The 22,317-nt window shown below is 39.6% G+C and overlaps 1 protein-coding gene across 1 annotated transcript in view; it reads right to left on the reverse strand.

The window, feature by feature from the left end:
• Positions 1 to 22,317, reverse strand: part of cacna2d2b (calcium channel, voltage-dependent, alpha 2/delta subunit 2b) — a 42,115-nt gene that overhangs the window by 15,754 nt on the left and 4,044 nt on the right. Inside the window, exons 2-13 of the mRNA XM_073468320.1 lie at positions 15,529 to 15,610; positions 10,268 to 10,384; positions 10,004 to 10,063; positions 5,568 to 5,612; positions 5,302 to 5,437; positions 4,493 to 4,624; positions 4,310 to 4,367; positions 4,163 to 4,213; positions 2,125 to 2,224; positions 1,842 to 2,003; positions 1,629 to 1,739; positions 1,449 to 1,527 (exon numbers count right to left, since the gene is read on the reverse strand). Coding sequence (XP_073324421.1) covers positions 1,449 to 1,527; positions 1,629 to 1,739; positions 1,842 to 2,003; positions 2,125 to 2,224; positions 4,163 to 4,213; positions 4,310 to 4,367; positions 4,493 to 4,624; positions 5,302 to 5,437; positions 5,568 to 5,612; positions 10,004 to 10,063; positions 10,268 to 10,384; positions 15,529 to 15,610 — 1,133 coding nt within the window. The remainder of the gene's footprint in view (positions 1 to 1,448; positions 1,528 to 1,628; positions 1,740 to 1,841; positions 2,004 to 2,124; positions 2,225 to 4,162; positions 4,214 to 4,309; positions 4,368 to 4,492; positions 4,625 to 5,301; positions 5,438 to 5,567; positions 5,613 to 10,003; positions 10,064 to 10,267; positions 10,385 to 15,528; positions 15,611 to 22,317) is intronic.

The following is a 22,317-nucleotide window of genomic DNA, read 5'->3' on the forward strand; positions in this document are numbered from 1 at the left end:
TTACAAAGAAGGGCATTCCCCTCTCAGATATAACTTGATCTAGTTCATAACCTGCACGCAAAAGATATCGACTTTGTCTGAACTACTTATCTACAAGTATTAAGTGTGTCATTAACTCACTCCCTGCGTGAGCAAAATGCATCCTCACGAGCATGAATTCTCCTGGAAAGATCAATGTCACAGAGCATTGTGAGCCTTGTGGGTCAGTGCACTGTGCTCTACATTAGGCTCACTGATTTATTTGTTTGTTCTTTCGTCTAAGCATTGATTAATAAACACACAGAAGACTTTTAAGGACTCGGCTGAGTGGGACTACTACAGCAATGAATTCCACATTATCTGCAGGGGCTAAAAATACATGCACTCAATTTACCGTTGATGCTTCACACACAGCCATTATGTACAAATGTTTTTACGTCTAACTTATGTTTGGACACAGCACAAACAGTAAGGACTTTTTTGATAGCATAGGTCCATTTGTAATAACTGCAGTGATTCCCAGCCAGGGATACAAAGTCTCTGCAGGTGCCAGGGCGTATGTAAAGCTCAACTGGGCTAATTAACCAAACCAAAAGAAGAAAAAATGCAATTGTAATTTCATTAGAAATATATATACATATTTTATTCAAGAAACAGGCCAATACGATTACAAATTGGTTTTAAACTGATCTTTAGTCAATTCAATGGCCAGTAGTCTGATGCCAACCTAAGTGAGTGAAAGCTAGTTAGCAAGCGAGCAGCAAAGTTGAAATACTTAGAAATAGGTGAACAGCTGAAACTGTCAGCTTAAAGTAATGAATATGGTTTAAACTGTTAGCTCAAAGAAATTAATATGGTTTAAACTGTTAGCTTAAAGTTTTGGATCAGTTATGAAACTGTTATAGTATTAGATAAATGGCTGAAATTGTTATTTAAAGTGATGAATACATGGTTGGAACTGGTAGCTTTTAACTTAAATAAATGGTTGAAACTGTGAGCTTAAAGTAATGAATATGGTTGAAAGTATTAGCTAAAATAATGGATACAAGTTTGAAATTGTTAGCTTAAAGTAGTAGAGAATTGGCTAAAACTGTTGGCTTAAAGTAATGGATAAATGGTTGAAACTGTTAGCTTTAAGTAGCCAATGGATAAATAGTTCGTCAAAATGTTTGTCAAAGTAATGGTTAAATGGTTTAAACTCAAAGTACCCAAATGAACGAATGGTTGAAACTGTTATCCTAAAGGAATGGATTAAACTGCTAGTTTAAAGTATTGGATAAATGGTTGAAACATCCGGCTTCTGCTATACAGTATGTAGTACGAATATAAACTTGACCAAAGCAACATTGACAATTCAATTGCAAGAAGAAAACAGGGTAATAATATCCATTTTAGATAATTAATAGTGTTAATTATGAAGGCACATCAGTCAGTAAAGCTTGGGCCCACTGCGCTACAGTATGACTCACCTTTATTGGTGCATGCGATCCACTGTAAAGGTGTGACATCATAGTTGTGCTGACCCACAGAAAAGGTGAAAACTCGAACCTGAGGAGGAACAAATGAAACACACGTTTTCAGAGGACGATTTAAACGCTATATGCTACTGAAGGGTGTTTGTGAAGGTGAGATGACCAGAAGAAACCGACCGTTTTGTTGGGCCAGTTGTATTGCATGAAGACATCCTGAGCTCTGTCCTCTCCTCCATCAGTAAACAGCATGATTATTTTATTGCAGTTGGCTCGAGGGACATTTGTCTTCTGAAAAATACATTTAAAAGGGAGATGAATGAGAAGGAACAATAGTTTTTGGCGTCAGTGAAACAGTGTCCCCAGTCGATGTTGAAATCAATATGCCCTTACATTTAACAGCTGGTTGAAAGCAAAATGAAATCCAGACTTGTAGTCCGTGGTGCCTTTAGCCTGCATCTGTTGCACTGCATCCTTGAAGATCTTTTTGTTGCGCACGTTAGCCTGGACGAGATGTTTGAAGCAGGGAACCACAGCCTCTGCCTTCTCGTTAAACTGAAGCACAGCAGGAGACACAGTTTGGCTTAAAAGACTGAAAATCAGCGACAACAAAGCCAAGACAGAGAGATGTGGAAATGATGGAGGATCAGTGGTGTAGACTCTAGCAGATACTAACCCTGGCCACGTTGACATAGTCGTCATCAGACAAAGTGTCCAGCATTTCCATCACTGACGCTTTGATCAGTTTTAGGGTGAGTCCACTGACGCTGCCGCTCCTGAGGAAACACAAATATGCAGCGGCAGATGTCTAAGTTTAGTTTGTACTAAAATAAGTATGTGAGCCAGGCTGCAGTTGATGTGAATAAAGTGCTTCTAAATGGGAGCTGATTTTGTGGCATTTCCGACTCATTTTGTGTAAATTAGTGGGGCTGCATTTGTGTATTCTACCTACAACAATGGAGGATATGTGAGGAAATATAAGCTCAAGGAAAAGATCAGTGGTTGAATCGTAAAACCCTTTTAGACATATGGAAAAGAAATCTGTGTAGAAGATTCTTGGTAAACTTATGAACTCCTGATTGCTTCAACATATTTAAAAAAAAAACCCAATTAGGTCTTTTAATAAGAACAGTATAATTAACTGCTCTCTCCCTCTGAGTCTCCAACTAAAATCTTCAGTAGTGTTGAAAAATGAACACATGCTTCCTCCAGATGTTCAATCACAGAGGTCATTTCCCCTGCAGCAGAAATGAATCATCATTGATAAATCCCTTTGGGCAGTTTTTTGTTCATATTTCCACTCTCTCCTCCCACATTTTGCAGTCGACAAAGGAACCCACTCATGTCCAGTTTGCAGTAACCTAAACACGACTTTCAGCAGTGCTGCTAAAACTGAAAGCACAAAAAATACTTAATGTAACTCCAGTGAATATATGGACAAACACTATTTAGCAAATTATACCTTGAGGATCCTAAATATTGTCTGAATGAATACATTTAGAGTCTATAATCGTCAGGTTTTTGGCTTATAGTAAAATTATAATCATACAAAACAACGTGGCGCTCAGAAATGTCCATTGTTCAGTACTCATTGTTTCCTATTTGGACTTGAATGCATGGCTGCCTCGGTGACTCTCTTGGTATACGTGTATGAACAAACCTGTTTCATGCTAATAAAAGGTCATGCATGAGGACTCTTCTCATGTTTTCCTCATTCAACTCAATAATATAATTAACCTAACAAAGTGTGCCGATGAAAGACCACTCATCACCTCAATGAATAGCAGCCATGAGTAGAAAACAGTGACACAGGAGGCTGCTGTGCACGATCATGAATTTGAAAACAAAACAGACTCTACCATATCCTGATCCTGATCCACCATGGTAACAGGAGACAAAATTCAGTCAGATCATGTTTAAGCTTTAAGCACTTTTGTCACTTCCTGGCGTAGAGTTAGACAACGAGATCGATGCAACTCAGAAACCAGCAGCTGGTTAGCTTAGCTTAGCATGAGGACTGTAAACAGGGGGAAGCAGCTAGCCTGGCTCTGTCAAAAGGTATCAAAATCCACCTTCCAGCAACTATAAAGCTGACCAATTAACACGTTATCACCTTATTTAATCAAGGGCCTAATGTTGAATGAACACACACAAGAGTGGTATCAATCTCCTCATCTGACTCAGCCAGGGTCTTCAGCCACAGTTATCAAATTATATCTACTGTATGTTCTGCTGTTCCTCCACTTACTATAAAACAACGAGCCAATTTAGATTTTGTTCTAGTGTCTATATCATCATCAACTTAACCTTTAGTCTGTTACACAACGAGCCGCACTCTCAGCTGGTTTTGGCTGCAGACTCAGTGCCAGTGCGCTGTTTTTCCACTACAATACAACTTGAGGCTACAGTAGCTTGTTTCGCTGGCCTTTAAACGCCTGAAGAAGCTGCTCACTTATGTGTTATAACACCAGAGATGGTCTCTTCACCTCACTTGTGTGAGAGAGAGAAAGAGCGCAAGAAAGAGGCCGAGTAACGCTTTGCAGATGGATTTCAGCACCAGTTAATTATTTAAAACTGTGAGGAAAAGAAAAGTTTTGTGGGATTTTTTTACATCCCAGGGACACAGGCAGTAGTAGAAGAGACACACACACTTTGGACACATTCATCCAAGACAATACAGAACCACACTTTGTGAAATGTTATTAATTACTTACACATCAACCAGAATGACCATGTCCTTGGGAGACGAGGCTCCCTGGATGTACCTGTGACAAAGGAAAAGATACGATACTTCAACCCTGTGAATCTACTGCACTTGCATAAGAACAACATGAAAAGACGTTTTAAGCAGCAAACTGTACCAGGGCCTCCTCCTGACGTCATACAAGTCGATTTTATCAGGGGCTTTCCAAGGTGTAGCTGAAAAAATGTAAAGATTTTTGTCTTATATCATTTACGTACATTTGAGTTCAATCCATTTAAAATGAGACCTCTGTAGTCAACATCAGGTTAGGAAACACAGCAGTGGTTGTTAATAAATCTACCTGGGTAGTAGCGAGTGACACCTGTCGCACTCCCGAACGCTTGCCACAGCAGAGACGGATCCTCTTGACTGTTTTCCATGAACACTTTCTCAAGCGCCTGCGTCCAGTTCAACTCATTCAGAATGACTGGAGCTGATGGGGAAGAGTGTAAAATTTCTTAGATATGCCCTTAAAATATGTAAAGTAAATGAACTCAGAAGCATAGAGAGGTGAAGTCAGGCCCCTTCTGGTTTGCCCCATGAGACCTTGTTTCAGAAAATAATTGTCCAGTAGTCAGTGGCGAGAGACAAATCATTTTTTGATCCTGCACCATGAATTACATATATTTTTATAAATTTAAAAGACTTCGCAAGTCAAGAAAGCCACATTTTGTTGTAAAAATTGTAAAATACCATTTAGTTTTGTGTAAAACTGCTCAGCAACACCAACATGGCTGTCACCTCGACACAGAAAAAGCATTAAAAGGTGAAAAAGTGTGGACATAACAGCTGCAGTTACGTGAAAGGTTAGTTAGTTCTTGGTTAGCGTTAAACGAGACGACGTCGCGAAGGCCACTGTTGGGTGTGTAGTTTTCCTAATTACGTACTTTCAGTCTTGTATTTGATTAATTTTTTAGACAAACTGCGAATTTCACCAGTTGAAAAATTCTTTTAAATCGACAAACATCATATGTGTAATTCAAAAACTGATTTTTTTCTCCCCATATGTTACATATATATTTTCCACCTGAAGGGGCGTGACTTTGCCTCTCTACGTGGCATCTTTACATGTTGCCGTGTAATAAACAATATGATAAGAACTTCACTTGCCTCCTTTATAAATATCTGTGGGAATCTGAACAGCTGTGTAGGAATAGTTGACATTGTTTTTGAAGTTTGGATCGTACACAAACTCCAGCTTGATGTGCGAAGGATTTTCCACCTCCCCTTCTCCATCCATGGAATACTGTGAGAACATGAGAGAGAAAGCATTATCACCACTACTGCACCTTTTTTTATTGCAAACAGACACTTTTGATTTACAGTCTACCCTCTGTCGAATGACCTCCGCAAATATGTATTTGTCTCTTACTCACATAATCCAGCTCTGCCTTTGAGTCATAATAAGCCATGTCCAGCTCCTACAAGGAAAAAGATGCACATAAGAGACAGCTGCAGTGTTGACAACTGTAAAACAACACAAGGACTGGTAGACATGTGCTAAGGTCAGTAGACACATGGAGGGATGGATTAACATCTCAATCACCAAAACAAAACATTTTTGTCCTTCTTTCATTTATATGCCTTCCAAAGTCTCTTGTCAACCCCAAATCTGGGCAAAATGAACAGTTTCTTTCAGGATTATTAGGGATATAAACAAAAAAATAAATAAAAAGGAATAGTTGCAGCCGAAATCTATGACGGGTTAAAGGAATGAATTAGATTTAGCCTGGAAAAATCCATTAGCAAAATTTCAAATATGATGCATTATTACAGAGTGGTGATACAACTAATAAGTGAAATCAGTGAGCTTTTTTGTACCGTCACTAACAGCATCATAAGGCTATTCATGAGAGTTTAACACATGTTGTTCGGATCGCCATAGCAACACTCAAAGTCAAGCAGCAGCCATTTATCACAGCTCATTTTCTCACAATGACCAGGTCTATCAATGTGCTGAACGACGGTGAGATAGACCAATCGTCACTCGTAAATGTCACATGAAAAGTGGGACTGATACTGTTAGTTGATCAATTTTGTGCAAATAATTAATTATTTAATCTCCAAAATGGCAACAATAATCACACAAAGGTCTGTCAGAAGTGAGAACAGCATGGAGAAGAAGCAGCAAATCTTGATGCTGTAAGTACCAAATGTTTCCAATTGTTTTCCGCTCAGTGCTGTCACATTATGAATCAGTAGACAGGCTGTCAGGCTTGGGAAGAGCATCACCATCTGTTAGTCTTAGTTTTTGAAGAGTCCTACCATACTTCAGAATAAGCGTGACATCTACTCAGGGGCTGCTGTGTTCCTATTTTTGGTCTGCTCTGATTACTAAATGTTATCTCCAAACAGGGTCTCAGCCTGAATTACTATTCAAGTTAATATGACAAGTCTCTTCCTGTGTGCCTGTTTGTCTTTTTGCTGTTAGTAATACAGAGCTCCCCTCCTCAGAGGAGCGCCTGTGAGTTTTCCTCCATGTTGACCTCTCCTGAGAGCTCTGCTTCTTTAGACCCGAGCCTGTCAGCAGTGTTTCAAATCTCTGTTTAAAAATGTGTTGCCAAATACACAGATATCGAGTCAGTTTTTGGTAGAGAATGGGAAAGAATGAGGAGTACGCAAAAGAAAGAAAGAAAGAAAGAAAGAAATAGGGATCTTCAGTCCAAAATTCAAATAATCATTTTTGAGTTGATTTTCATATTGATGCTGGAAAACAGTGGGTCCCAATCTAAAGGGTTTATTGCATGCTTTAGAAAATGGATGACCATTTTGGAAAGTCTACACCATTTTCAATGAATGGGCTAAATCGTGCAAAACCTCCCCTGTCTTTTAAAACGACAGAGGGATTCAGTGCCTCAGAGGAGGACATGAGAGGCCATGTGAGAGGATGAGGTTAACCCCATTTCATTTTGCTGGGCAAATGAAGCAGACCAAGTGGAAAAGTGGAATGCCAATGTGTGTGGGACTCGACAGAGCTGCACGGCTGAGTGCTCTCAGTCGTCTGTTTCACCCAGCTGAGCACGGAGGGATCTGCTCAGCTGACTGGTGTAAATGTTCTTTCTCAGGTCGTCCTATTTAGAGTCACAGCGCTCAGAGACGTATCCATCTGATTTGAGCTCACATCGCTGGTTAAATATGACTACGCAACCTGTCCGCTATGCAAAGCAATAATTCATTATTATTCCTTTGACTGTCCGTGTCATGCTTTGACATTTAGGTTTTTCCTGTTTTATTTTGTAGTTCTCGTCTCAGGTATCATATTTTGCTCTTTACTTCCTCCCTTTGTTCTTTCCCCACCTATTTTTAATCTTCATCTGTGTTTTTATGTGTTGATTAATCCCTGAGCCTGTGTTTTTCTCTTACTATTTTCAGTTTGTACGTTCTGTTTCCCCCACATCAGTCCTGCGTCTCCTGTATTCTTCGTATTCCTGCCTGTGTTCCTAGTGCTTCTTTGGTTTGTACTTTATTTAGTTTTATTTAGTTTCTGCTCCTTCTGTTTTGTTGCCAACTTTTTTGTATTTGCATTTTGTATTTAGACCTTAGCTTTGTTATTAAAGCTTGCTTTTTGTTGTTATACCTGCCTTTCTGTTTTCAAATGGGTTTCATTAGTTAATTCCTTGTTTTTGTAATTCTTAAGTACTTGAATTCTTATCAGTTTTGGTCTCTGGATTTTAGCTTTATTTAATCAAAACTCACTTTTGTTTTGTCAACCTGTCCAACTCTTTTGGCCACATATCTACACTAGATGTATTAATGCCTTTTGTTGTCATGGTCCTTGCTTTTAGTTTTGCTATTTCCTGTTTTATGTTGAAAGAGACTCCTTATTTGTCATTTTTGCTTTACACTTCCTGTCTTTGTCTTTTCCCACCTGTTCTTTGTGGTTTCAATAGTTAATCCCTGTGGCTTTGTAGTTTGTTTTTGTATTTCTCTTTAGTTTTTTCTTGGATTTTTATCAGCCTGCTTTTGTTGCATCCCTTTGTTCCTTGGATTTTAGCCTTTTGTTTCACAACTTGCCTTTGTGTCCTGCATTTGGGATCCTTTTTGCTAAACCATAACAGTAATAGTAACAGTATTTTTCATAAAAAACAAACTAGCTCCCCAAAACTGTAAATATTATAAGCTGACTTAACTTTAAAAAAGTCAGGAAACAGATTACCTCAGTTTGGAATAACTTAAAAATCATTAGTCTAGTAATTGGTTTCCTCAAACAATTTTTTAAAGTAAAGTCACTTATTCAGATTTTAGAGTGTATTATAATGAATAAGTTTAAACATGGAGTACGTTTATGGCTTGACTCCAAGATTGTGAATTGAAACAATAATTCCGACAAAACTGAAACTTGTCAAACTGGCTTTCCACCTCCATTACACTTTTTAAAACGACTGCCACACTAAACTGTGATATGGGTCAAATCCACTGAAGACAAAAAAACCATAGGCTCTTTTCCTAGAGGCTCTATTTTTCTGAAACAGGACACAGACGTGAATGGAAGCAAAATCTACAGGCACAAACACAAATGGACATAACCAGCAACTTCTTTGCAATTTTGATGACCACAGGCGTCGCCGCAACAGAGGCACAGCTGGGCGCAAAGTGGAAGAGAGGCTGAATACATTATTAAGAGGAATTCAGAATCAGCAGGTTGAGTTGGAGTGAGCTCCAGTTATGACACATGAGCTACTTCCATCCCCTTTAAACACAGCAACAGGTGAAACAGAGGCACAGCGGCTGAAGAGAATGAATTCATCTCACAATAGAACAACACGCAACAACCAAAAGTTAGTAGTGCAAACAATTAACACAAGCTAATTAATCAAACTCTGTGGTTCTGACTCTCCCCTGCATATCTGCAAAGCCTCATTTATGTGTTTAAGTCTGATAAACAAAAAGTCTATTTGCATCAAATCTGTCTTCATTTATCAAATGGAAATATTTTTCTAGTCAGTGTTTGGAGAAACGTACAAGGCCAGTTATGATTGGTGCATTGTCAAACAATCTAAATATTTAATGAAGGTATCCCCGCTGTGCCAGCTGTGAGTAGAGTAAGCAGGATATTGGGGAGTGTGATCTTCAGCCGTGGAGTTGGTTCTGAGTAGAAGGAAAAACAAGTGAACAAAATCCACTGAAGGCTGGGGGGTGTTTCTGCCTCCGCAATCTGCACTCTCACTCTCAGTCTTTTTATTTATTTTTATCATTTATTTATAACCTCTTGCTGTTGTGCACCCTGACAGTCTTTTGCGTCCTGAGCTTTTGCCTTCAGGACCCAGCAGCAGCTCTGAGATTATATTTGATTATGGGTCACGTCAGGTCTTATATTTCAGGGTCGAGTCCGGTCTAGAATCCAGTCAGAGATAACTGCAGGTAACAGAACAGTTCACGAGGTTTGTTGGTGCGGTGGTGGGCACAGGTTTGCAGGACTTGCATGTGTGAATTTGTTGTAAAGCGTGTTCATGGACTCATAATCGTCTTGACATGACTGAAAACTAGAATACCTCCGCTAAGGCCCAACAATCCCCTTTAATTTAATTAAGCCTATCCAATATAAAGCTCAAAAGCCTCTGAACTTTAAACCACCCATAACTGCTAAACCATCATTTAAACTCACCAGTACTCACTCATAGATACCAGCCACCTTTATTAATTTTTTTCATCAAGATCCATGCATTATTACCTACAAAATTAACAAAAAGGTCATGTATAATTTATAAAAAGATCAAAAAAACATAACCGACCATTGGAAGTTTTTGAGTTTGATGCTGTCCACAGTAAACATAATATTAACCGTATATCATAAAAAATATAATTTTTTTACCTTTATTCCATCCTGCCATAGATGCTCTCGCTGGAGCCGCTCTGCTTCACTGGCCAACCTCTAAAAATGTTGAGAACAGAGAAACACTCACATTAGAGGAGAGAGTGCAATGACATGTCTGATTTCTGTGAACAAGGAGGAAGAAGAAAACTGATATATGATATAATATAATGTCATTATCACACTAACTGGAACTATAAAAACAAAAGAAGAAATAAGCAGCAGATGAAACATCACAGTCAGTGTTTCACAAGAAATACTCACATCGAGGGCTTTGCGCTTCTTAGCCAGGAGTTTCTCGATATCTGAAGCAACCTTCTCCACAATCTTCCGAGGCTGATTCCTCACCAGACTAAACCGTCGTCTCTCTTCATTGTATATCTGTAAATTTTTAATGGACAAAGTTAAAAACATAAGAGCGATAACAGCTGCACAGTCATTCTATTGTGTCTGTTTCTGCTGACCTAATGTCTTGCTAATGACAAAATGCAAACTTCGACATACTGTCTATGCTGACTTCACATAAATCTGTGTTACCATTAGTGCAGTTGATTGGTGTGGGCATTATCTGTGTGATATTTGAAAATAATAATCGTAAAATTTAATGTGAAGACAACATTCACTCAGAACAACCCTGAAGGCAGACAGACCCTTATAATTCAAAACTCATGAATTTGTAAAAGCAATTCCTTTTTTCTATTCAAATACTGAGGACACTGGGGAGAAAAGTCGTGTGTTGTGTTTGTGTTCAATTCAAATCTAAATATGGATCCTGGCATGCAGTCTACTCACACACAATGTCGCTTTTTGTCTTTGAAAAAAAGTTTTCACTGAAGAATCACGCAACTGGAATGTCAGACACCATGTGGTATTTATTCTCTGAGCCAAGACTGACTTATTTAAGGTTATCATCTTAATCCCACAAAGAAGAGGAACAACAACATGTCATCCTGCTACATGTTAATTAATGGTAAACTATGCAGGAGTTCCCTAAAAACAATGTATAGACTCATAGAAAAGTCTCTCAGTCATCACTTGTGAGCCACTGGAAGTGTGGGCCTGCTGTCTGCCTGTATTTTCTCATTTTCTTTTTATTATCTCAGCGTTTGGGACGTTCCCTGGTCATTAAATACAGACGCTTTGGGTTGGTAGCTCACTCGGGTCGTGGTAGTAGACGATGCTATCATCCATCACCGAAGGCTGACACTCATCGATTACTTACCCCTCTACTGTTGTAACACTGTGATTTAAAAGGCGTCCCCTATCAGAGAACGCAGAGAAGTAATGTGTCCATGCAGACTAACGTTACGTCTCCATGTCCTGCTTTTTATTTTTATTATTGAAGGAACAATAAGAAAATAATTGTTGCCCCCCCATCCCCCCAAAAAAGATGTTGTCATCCATTACAATGTCTCACCCTGGACATCATCATATGCCAGCTCAGTAGACACTGTCGACCTTTAAGCTCACCGACATTTGTATTTGATGATCAGGGAAGGAGAGACTCAATTATCTTTCTTGCTTACTGCAACCAACAAATCCTGCAATAGTGTGCCTTAACCTGGAGTGAAAATACACTCAAAGCTCATGACAACACAGAGACAAAGTTTGAATGATTATGAGGCTTAAACCACATAAAAAATACTGCAGAGCTGGCCGGTTGACGGTGAAACATTTGGCTTCATTTCCTCCACTAATAATGTCTTCCAGTGGAGCTGAAGATTGAGGTTTATTTCCCTCAGAGATGACAATAAATGGGAAGCTTAGAGTCTATTTCAGCCACAAGACTAGATCTATTTTAATGTATACAGCTGAGTCACAGTCTGCTGTGTGATTCACTCTGAGGAAAGGTAAAATAACTGTTTACCCCTTTTCATTACATTCTGCTCTGAAGCTTATTGCCATCTAAACAGACCGGATTCACCCAGATTCTGCTCTTAATGCTCCTCTCCAGAGGACCAGCAGTTAAATTAGACCTCACATGGAAACACATCACAGTTCAACTTCAGAGGACCTGAAATGTGGCCTCACAAAGTATTCCTTATGATTTCATACTCCAGAGATCCTTTGTGGGTCATTGGGAGACATCCAGGGAACGACACTGGAGGGACGACACATTTGAACTGCATGAGCAAACGTCTGAGTGACTTTTTCTACTTCAAAACTTTACAACTGCATAAAAACAAAATCAGGTGCTGTAGAGAAAGTTTGCTACCTTTTTGCACGAAATACTGCCCCTTTCTACACATTTAGGAGCAAAAACATGAACTTTACCCACATTCAAGAGCTCTCCAAAAACAAACAACACCTTTTGTTATAGTCTTGATTTTGCCTGAAATATCTAACCACACAAACATCGTCTTCAGCTGTAGACTATCACACACAGAACCCAAGTGGAGTTCAAGAGGTTCATCATCATCAGATATGCAGGGGACAAGATATCCTCAGTATCTAGCTATGAGTTGCGGTCTGGTGGGTTTCAGGCCATCAGACGCTCTACCTCATGAGGAAAGCTGTCAGACAGAAGATGAAAATACGACAGGCACCGACCTGGATGAATACATTTGGCCAACCTGCATACATACTGTATGACAGCCGTTCCCTATAAAATGGACTTCATAAAATGAACTTCAAGACATCCCTCAAGTTGTGTACTGAGCAGCTGCTTTTTGGCCCACGCCGGCCGCACAGATGGGAGCATGCAGTAATGAACAGGGTGTCTCTGTGAGCCGCGTGCTGTCTGCGAAGAACTCGGCCCTGTGTGGAATATATTCAGATTCAAGATATAATGCTCACCAAGGATATGATGTAGATAAAATAAACCTTTATCAGAACAGCCTTTAACAATTTCCAAGGTTAAGAAATGGTAGCTTTCTTTGGAATAAAAAACAAACAAAATTAGTTCTGTCTTTGGGATTTAATTAACAAACAGCACCATCAAAAACATCCCTATCAAACTGCAGGAAGCCGTTTCAGAGGTAAAAAGAAAACCTGATGTGGAGCTGGGCTGTATCACAGAGGCCATCAAATTAAATGCAAATGTAAAATCTGGCTTTTTATAAGTTGAGAAATCGAAAATGACATTTAATTTAAATTACACGCATTTCCAAGATTGCACTGAGCTCTCCAGGCAGAGTAGAACAATTTCTTTAACAGAGTGTTTCAGGAGCACGGAGGGATTAATGAGGATTGAATGACCGAGTGAGTCTCACATCAAGGCATTACTGCAGGCTGCAGGCTGACCATCTGCTCTGCTGTGACACAAACAGAGAGGACACGTGCCGCTGCTCTCTGCTGAGGGAACGCCCCCACACATCTCCACTGAGCAGGGCTCTCTTGCCCCCTACAGATGATCTCTTGTCCTGGTTTCTGGCATTTGACTCATCAGGGACAGCCCCTCATTCTCAGCTGCCCCAATTGTTACAGCGAGGATGTTAAATAACACTGACGACTTATTGGACACTACAGGTAAAGGAGATTGGACATGTATCTGCAGTGTATGTTGCATGCAGTCAGTGGTTACAACTTTCAGTTTCTGCCACAAACATCAAAACAGCTTAGTTCAGTTTCATTTTAGAGATGCAACAATTACTTTTTATTACTGATTAATATGCTGATTATTTCCCTGATCCCTGAATAGATTCTTCAAACAAGTTTTGCTTGTGAAGCCCAATTCTGATATACTTTCTCTCTGTTCCATGACGTTCCAGTGTTGTCCATGAACTACTCTGTAATACTAGCAAACCAAATCTGTGGTTGAGAACAGTCCCAAAAATGCTCTTTGCTCAAAACTACAGTGCCCAGCTTCTGCAAATTATTTATCCTTTTCCAAAAATGGATTTGGTTTTAAAGATAAACATCTTCAGAGGGAACAAATGGACTTGGAGTTGAGATTAAGATAAAGCAGGGAAGATGTAAAGTGTTGAGACGTGTACAAAAACAGTGTTAGTTTTAGCCTTTTCATAAGCTTTGTTATGAAAGATATCCCTAACCTTATCCTTTAAAAATGTCAACACAGACATCTTTTATCAATACCCATGTTTCTCAGGACAACCAACTGACCTCATTGGTAACCAACCCAATCGCCAGGAATATTGGCGTGTACGTGTGTTACAATGTACGTTTCTGAAAACCACATTGACACTTGGAATTTCTTTAGGTTGCAACTTTACGTTCCATTCAATTCAATTTTCAATTTTATGTTGTCACAATGCTGTGTTGATGGTCTAGTTAGGTTTAGGCACATAAACCAATTGGTTAGGGTTCGAAAAAGATCAGACTTAAAATACCTGTTTTGGTCACGACAATCACAGCTGGAGATGCCTCAAGGTCTCGTCAAAATCACCTGGTTGTGTCTTCACAATCACAGCTGCAGATGTCCCGACTTCTTGTCAAAGACATCCACTTTTTGTCACCATAAACGTGGCTGAAAATTGTCCCAACGTCTAATTAAAAATATCCAGTGATTTCACACGTATAAATGTTGAAAGCAGTCTTAAACTGCGATCACTGGTTTGACAGCTTTCTCGCCTGTAACTCCACCACCATCCCCTCTACCTCAGGATATGGAAGTCACATAATAAACATGTAACGTAAACGTTATATGACAAGTAGTCTAGAAATGTCAACATGGTACGTAACCTATGACAGACACAAATGTAAATGTGTCTGTGGTTCGCAGAAACGTTAACTGCCAACATTTTATCCTGGCGGCTGATCTGTGGTGACAGTTTTCACAGAAGCTACCTTTTTACAGACGAAATGTTCAAAATCCAGGCTATTTTTCCTTTAAAATGAAACCAGGTTTCTCATGTACATGGTGTGTCAGTTAGACACCAGGTTACTGCAGAGAGCCATGAGTCACATTAATGTGTATAATACAAAAACTCAAAATGCATCTGATGAAACATACATGTGCATGACTACAAAGTAATGCATTCATGAAAGTGAATTGCCATACTAGCAAGAAAATAACGCAGGTATTACATGATCAGATTATGAAAGATGTGAATTAGTATTCATGCATGTAGGTGTTATTAAGCTCATGACTTCATGAAACATAGATATTCTAAATCAGACCACTGTGGGTGTGTGTTCAGGCATCTCCCTCGCTTGAATCGTGCAATGTGTGCAAGATTGATAATTATTGCAAACAACACACAAAGTGCCAGCAAGATTTGGCTTTGGTATCTCAAAAGCCGAGCATACATGATGGAAACTGATGAATATGAAAGCTACTACAAAGAGTTTTGTGTCTCTCCAGGGAAAGCTAAAGCATTGTGTTATTGGCTGTTCCCAATAAATTGAGTGAAAAAAAGAAACAAAGAGGTTCATGCAAGCCAGACTCTCATTGTTTCATGTTTCAGGCACCTCCTTTGCTTTGGCTCTGAAACTTAATGGATTCACAGCGTCTTCTTTTTTTTTGCACACTGACCTCTCTGCCGGGTGCATTTCTTATTGAGTTAATGCAGCACTGTGATGAGTAAGAACCTGTATATACGATAAAAAGAGAGCTACACACTCACCCCTTTCAACTGCTGAGCTCCAGTGATGTGCTGAAAGACTCTGTCAATCTCCTGCTCGATACGCCTGGCCCAGTGCATTATCCTGTGGATAGACATCACAGGCTGACTGTCACACAACGCAAACAAATGGAAACGATATGTGTGTGTGAGTCTGTGTGTGTGTGTATGTGAGAGAGAGAGAGAGAGAGAAAGAGAGAGAGTGAGAGAGTGAGTATTTCAAAGAAGTAAACTGTGGTGTTGCAACAATAGTCAAAGCTGTTACATGTGCATAGATTAAAACGTGCTTCAATTAAGAAATCACATTATCTTCAAAAAGAGATTACTCTGAAAATGAGAGGTTTACTTCTTTTGGCTCTTGATAACATAAACAGATGTGGTTCAAAGATGTACAAAATGTAAAGGGTTAGGGTTAGGTCCATACTGTAACCAACACAATTAACAAGATAAAAGATAAAACACAACTTTGATACTATCAACAAAATCATTACAAGAAAAAACATCTCCAGTTGTCTTATTACCACTGATCACACCAATTCAACATTTTCTCATCCGATGCAACTTTCATTGACTGACAAGACGAATAGAAAAGAAGCTTATTCAACAACTGCATCCATCGCCGAGGTTGAGCGTGAGGCCATGAAACGTTAGGAACGCTACCTAATCAGCTTTGTTGACTCATCGTCATAATTCTGTGAAAGGATATTTCCCAAAGCAAAGGAAAACATACAATTTGCCACATCATTATGTAATAAGTACATAAATAGCTTTTAAAACCTGCTGCGACAGCCAGGATCACTTGATGCAACTGGCATTTTTTGCAATGTCCTAAAAATAGAGCGACTAATGAGCCAGGATAAACAAAACAACTCCACAATCCAGTGGGGAAGAGGTATGCATGTGGCTCTAGAGGGGAGTAATACACTAGATACTTATTCTATACTCACAATGGAAGTTGTATTTCATCCTGTTGATTTTGTTTGTGGTGTGCAAAATTCTTTATATTGCGCTGGATAAACAAACACACACCGTCAAAGGACTGGAGGACTGTCAGCACCAACACAGGATGTTTTCAGGAAAACTAATGTTAAAAAAGGAAAGCTTTCAGAGGTTTGGGTAGCTGGCTGTTTCATGGTTAAGCGTCTGACAGCATCAGCATTCGTACCAATATCGCAAATGTTAACTCCAACACAGAAATCACACCCACCATCGACTGCACACCAGAAACACCAGCGCTGTGAGAGCACATGTGGTTCCAGCACATGTGGTTCCAGCAGCTAATTCCCTCCCAGCCCACACAGACATCACAAGAACAGGAAGAAGAAGCCTTGTTTTATATGGAAGCGAAACTGGACTAAAAAGTATTGCCATATCTGAATGTGTGAAAACATTTTGTACGAATACATTCAAATGTGTGAACGTGTAAAAATGTTCTGATCAAATGAATCCAATTGCTTGAATTAGGCCTACTGAAAGAAAGCTGAAGAAATAGATGTAATCATCTAATTTTTGAAACTGTGGGAAGGAGTTGATGTGCATGATATCATGTGAACAAATAAAAAAAGATTTGTACAAATAATTTCCAATGTGGTAGATCATGAAGAAAATCTGCACACAAAGGTTTGAAGTTGCACGTCATCTCTGCTTGTGTGTGAAAATAGTTGACACAGAACACCACAGCATGTGCCAATCCCAAGTTTATAGCTACAGATTAAAACTACAGATACAAATCAACCTACAGGTACAAGGACTCTTGTCCAACATTTGACACCTCGTCCTGAACATTTGGGGTGGGGTATCAATTCACTATCCAGACCTTTGTGGCAATTTTTTTTCCCAGCAGTTTGCTCCGTGGTGGATTGCCTGCCGCCGCCAAATCCTGTTTCCAAGTTTTACCCCTACCCCTAGTGTTTGAGTGAACCCCTTGACCCCTGTGCTCCTCCTGATATCAGAGGAGCGGGACCAGGTGCAGTAACTTCACTGCTGGACTTTACTTAAATTTCAAGCACCATATGCCATCAGAGAGGAGGATGTGGCATTGATATACGTGAAATTTGGGACTGTCATGCACAAGTCAGCCATAACAATGTAACATTAGTGAGCTAGGTAGTTGAGACATCAGCAAATGTTTTATGCTTTTTATGAAGAAAAGGAACATAATACATTGAAAAGACAGACAGCTGTCATGACTGTTGGCTTGAGAAATCCCTGTTTGGAGGGCCATGTAGTCCTAACACTTCACCATGCCCCTCTAACCCAACGAGAATCTGGAAACACTACCCCTAGATGTGGACGTGCAAAATGGAGGGGTAGGGCTACGTGTTAGGGGTGTACTGGGAAAAACATTGAAATGTGAGTGTACAGGACAGGAGGTGGAAAATCCAGTTGAGCTCCTGAATCTAACATTAGGAGGTGAGTGGCTGCCTGCCTGTTTTTAGCTAATCATGTTAATATAGTTTAGATAGCTGTGAAGAGATCATTCTTCCCTGTAATGGTTTCAAGAAATGGCTAGAGTGGCAATGTCAGCGCTATGATGCTCAACAATAACGTGAATAGTTTGATATTTAGTTGATATTTTTGCAGGAATTTAGCAATTAGAGGTCCATCTGATTCCCCTGTGTGTCATGTAACATTAAAATAAATGGTGTGTGTTACATTAGCTGATCACTGAAGAAGAATGCCCTGCCCTGTTTAAACATTCATTTATTGCCGTCTGATGTGATGGTTTGGTAGCGTAATATGATTTATTGGCAACATGAAGAACTGCAAGGAAAGCAATAAAGCTGGCGATGGAGCAGGAAGGCAGCGAGAGCAATCTAATGAAGGATTTCTGGACATTATGCTAAATTCCAGCGTGGCATTATCTAGATATATAACAGGCATAGTTACGTGATGTTTGAAAGCAACCCCACTCCTGATTTTATGCATATGAACTTCAGAAACACACTCTCCACTTTCCCCCTATGATCAATTTCATTAGAATAAATCACAAGACAAATCCACTGCATCCAGTGAAGACAGAAATATGTGGTAAAAGACCGCAGATACAATTCCATCAAGAAAATGTTAATCAAAGTGCTGCGATCCATGCTGCTGCTGGATAACAAGCTTTCAGGGTTCATACTTGACTTTGCCAGTGACCATGCCTCAGGTGATGATGGCTCGTTCTCTAAATGATCACTGGTTACACACAGCCTGGGGTCAGACGGTAATGAGACAAAGAGCAGATGGGAGGCTTGTATCCAGGCAGGAAAATGTTTACTAATGTGTTGATTAATTTGTTTCTCTGCACTGAATTATTCACAATCAAAACACGATATTAAAGCAAACATCTCATTGTTGTTTCCTGTCAACACTTTTCAGGTAACCAATGCATCTGATATTAGATGATTAATGGTATGTGCACACTTTTCCCCTGATGCAACTCGGTAACATCGTTCATTAGAGGCTCCCTGCCTGGTGCTGTAAGTGCCAATGCATTCTCCTACCTAAACGTCTGAATAGGTTGATTGCCAGTGACTCCAAAAAAGATTAAGAGTGGAGCCATCAGCAACAAGCACAACTGTATTTCCATTTGTTGCAATAAATGGTTACTCCTGTGACGAGTGTTCCTGACTGAAATAAGGTCCGTGGTCAACACAAGCTTAAGATGTTTTCACGTCTTGTTGTACAACATAAAATACGTCAGTAAAGACCCAAAATTTAAATTAAAAAGCACTAACTAGCTTTAAATGGCGGCTGCTAACAAGTGACTAAATGAGACTACAGAAGCTGCCGAGGACATTAAACGGCAACACACCACCTTTACAGCTGGGCTTTAGTCTGAAACTATTCTCACTCTAACTTAACAACCTGTAGATTGATCAGTTTATAGAAAAATATGATTTTATAGTGTGATAATGCTGCATTACAGTCAACTTAGAGCTAAAAAATTTCCGACCTCCTACAAAACAGTACAGTACACTTCCTACTTGTAAGCTCTAGGCAAATCTACTCCAACTACCCCCGGAGCAGTTTTCCGATGTTACACAACAATGGTAGCAATGGCAGGGGTAGAATGTATTTGTATTATTATTATATTTAGATACGGTTGTATAAAATTGTCATAATATGGAAAGTATAGAGGCGTCTCTTATCTCATGCATCATTTTCCCTCCTCTGTTTTGTTTATATATGCAAGGATGCTGCACAGCTGAGGGTTCGGTGTGTCTACGCTTGCCCAAAGAGACGTCATTTTGTAACGGTCAGCCAAGTTTTATGTTAACGTTTGCTGTCGTGCACCTGGAACGCTTGGAGGACTGAAGTTATAAATTTCAACAAGGAAGCAAATGTCTGGCAATATTTGAACCTACTGCATGTATCCACCATGACCTCCTCCCTACGTCACAGTCCTAGGGCCACTAGAATGACCCCAGTGGAATTTATTTTCAATACAGTACGGAAAGGAGACACTCAACAGCGTCATCAACACAACATATACAGTATGTGCTCTGTATGTCTTCTTCCAAAATGTGTTCTTAGTGATTAACAGCATAATCTCATCCCAAACTGCCATTTTCAAAGCAGCACACACAATCCTACACAACCTATCAGAACAAAAGCAGCATCCTGCAGCATGAGAGCTGGTGTCTTTCATATTCAGTGCATCAATGCGTGTGCAGTCTACTAGCCACAGGGAACAGAATCACTTAGGATGAAGAATATGCTATAAAGGACTAAAGATTGTGGTAAATACTACAGCATTTATGTTATAGACTCCCTGTATGCCTGTCCTTTGCCATCTTATTCTCAAGAGAGCCTGAGGATCACTGAATGAAAGCAGTCTCAGTGAAGATCACTTCACTTCACTGGTTCAGCCTTCATTCACTGACTGAACATGTGATCCCCTGTTCAGCCAGACAAAATGGATTAGGGAAGACTTTGTGCACCCGAAACATTTAATTGAGCTTTCTACCTAAATTAGTTCGAACCAGGAAATAAATCTTAATACCCAGAAAATCGGCTCGAATCCTGTAAGTGACCAGAGAGTCGATTCATTATCAGTCAGACAGCTCCAAGCAGAGCTACGAGACAACATCACAGATTAATGTCTTGTTGGGCTTGTTTCTAGTGTTGGAAGAGCCACAAATTTTGGCTAAACAGCTCAGATCCACAGAAACACCCATTTCAACAATGAGGAGCCATTATCTGGATATCCTTTGTTTCCTCAGTTTTCATTTTATTATGATCTGAACACAGATGACCGTCCTCCATCACACTTCACTTCTTCTGATAGAAACGTTCCTCTGGGCTGCAGGAAAATTAAGATATAAACACTTGATTTTTTTTTTTTAACTCCAGCAGCATCAAAACTATCACTCTTAAGGCCCATTTAAGATGTGATGGAGTGCCTGACAAAGTGTCCTCGACAAGCAGGGGCACTATTTAAAAGTGAAAATTATTTTCAGCTCCAGGCAGTTGAGGCAGCGGCAGAAAAAAGTGATCTGAAAAAAGAGCAGCAGCTATTGACAACTGTGAAAGTGGCAATGATCAGAAGAAGATGTATTTTTTGATAAACCCTTTTAAAAACACATTCTGGTTGTCAGTAGGATTCATTTTCTACCGATTTGCCACAGGCCAGCGTGTTAATGTGATTACTGCAGCCCTGAAGCCAAGACCACCATGGCTGATCAAATGAAGATGTTTATGAAAATAAATGACTGAGCTGTTCTTTCTTGCTACAGAACAGAACAATGTTGAGTCAGCATCTTGTGATTCTCACACAATACTTATTTGGCAGAAATAAAACATTTAAACCAGACTAGCACGCACAATCTTGGGATTATTCTCCAGGTCTAAATCATTCTAACTTTGTACATTTTGTTACTTTTTAAATACTTTCAGCGGTATGTTTTGGGGTATATGATGATACATATCTTATCATGTGATAATAGAAAAACACTGATTGTTTCATATTATTATATTATATTTGTCCATTTGTAAATGGGTCAATTGCAGCACTAGGCAGAGACATTGTGAACTAAGAATTCAACTGATGATGTGTTTATTTCTGCATATGACAATGAAGCCTTTGAATCAAACAAACTATCCTGGGAACCAGACAGACTGCAAGCTCATGTTTCATTTGCTCTGGAAGATGTCAGTTTACAAACAAACATGGAGGAGAGTGAAAGCGATACAGAACAACCCAATCACCAGAATCAATGTTGGCACTTTATTTTTCACAAATATTGTTGAGACATGATGAAACTACATTTCTTTATGTTGCACTCGAGTTTCTTTAGGTTCAGTTTTCTCCTTTATATTGTGAAAAGCTGAGCTTATGATCTTGTTAGGTTTAGGCACAAGGAACAACTTTTACTATACTATACATTGTTTTCAGGAAACTCCTGCAGAGTATACCTTTAACAAAAACAATAACATTAGTATCCACGATGATTTCCCATTAATTGACTTGAATTACCAAACCATTATTATTCTGAGATCAATAGAATCACTGAACATATGCAAAAGACTCGGTTCACAAGCTTGTTGCATCACAAGTTAATTTAAAAACGCTACTGTAAGGGGTTGTAAAACCCCTACAGTGTGAATAAATCAGGTTTGTTTTATGACTGTAGCTCACAGACCTGCAGCACAGCTTTAACTGCGTGAGTCAGTGCAGCTGAAGCACAATCCAAAGTTTTTTACTGCGTGCTCCATTTCGTCTCCTCCCGAGCCCTGTGGGACGTCAGAAGACTCCGTATCGCAGTGCTGCGATGAAGCGGCTGAGCAGCACAGCGCGCTCGTGCC

The sequence above is a fragment of the Pagrus major genome, chromosome 6 (genome assembly GCF_040436345.1).
Source record: "Pagrus major chromosome 6, Pma_NU_1.0".
Taxonomy (NCBI): domain Eukaryota; kingdom Metazoa; phylum Chordata; class Actinopteri; order Spariformes; family Sparidae; genus Pagrus; species Pagrus major.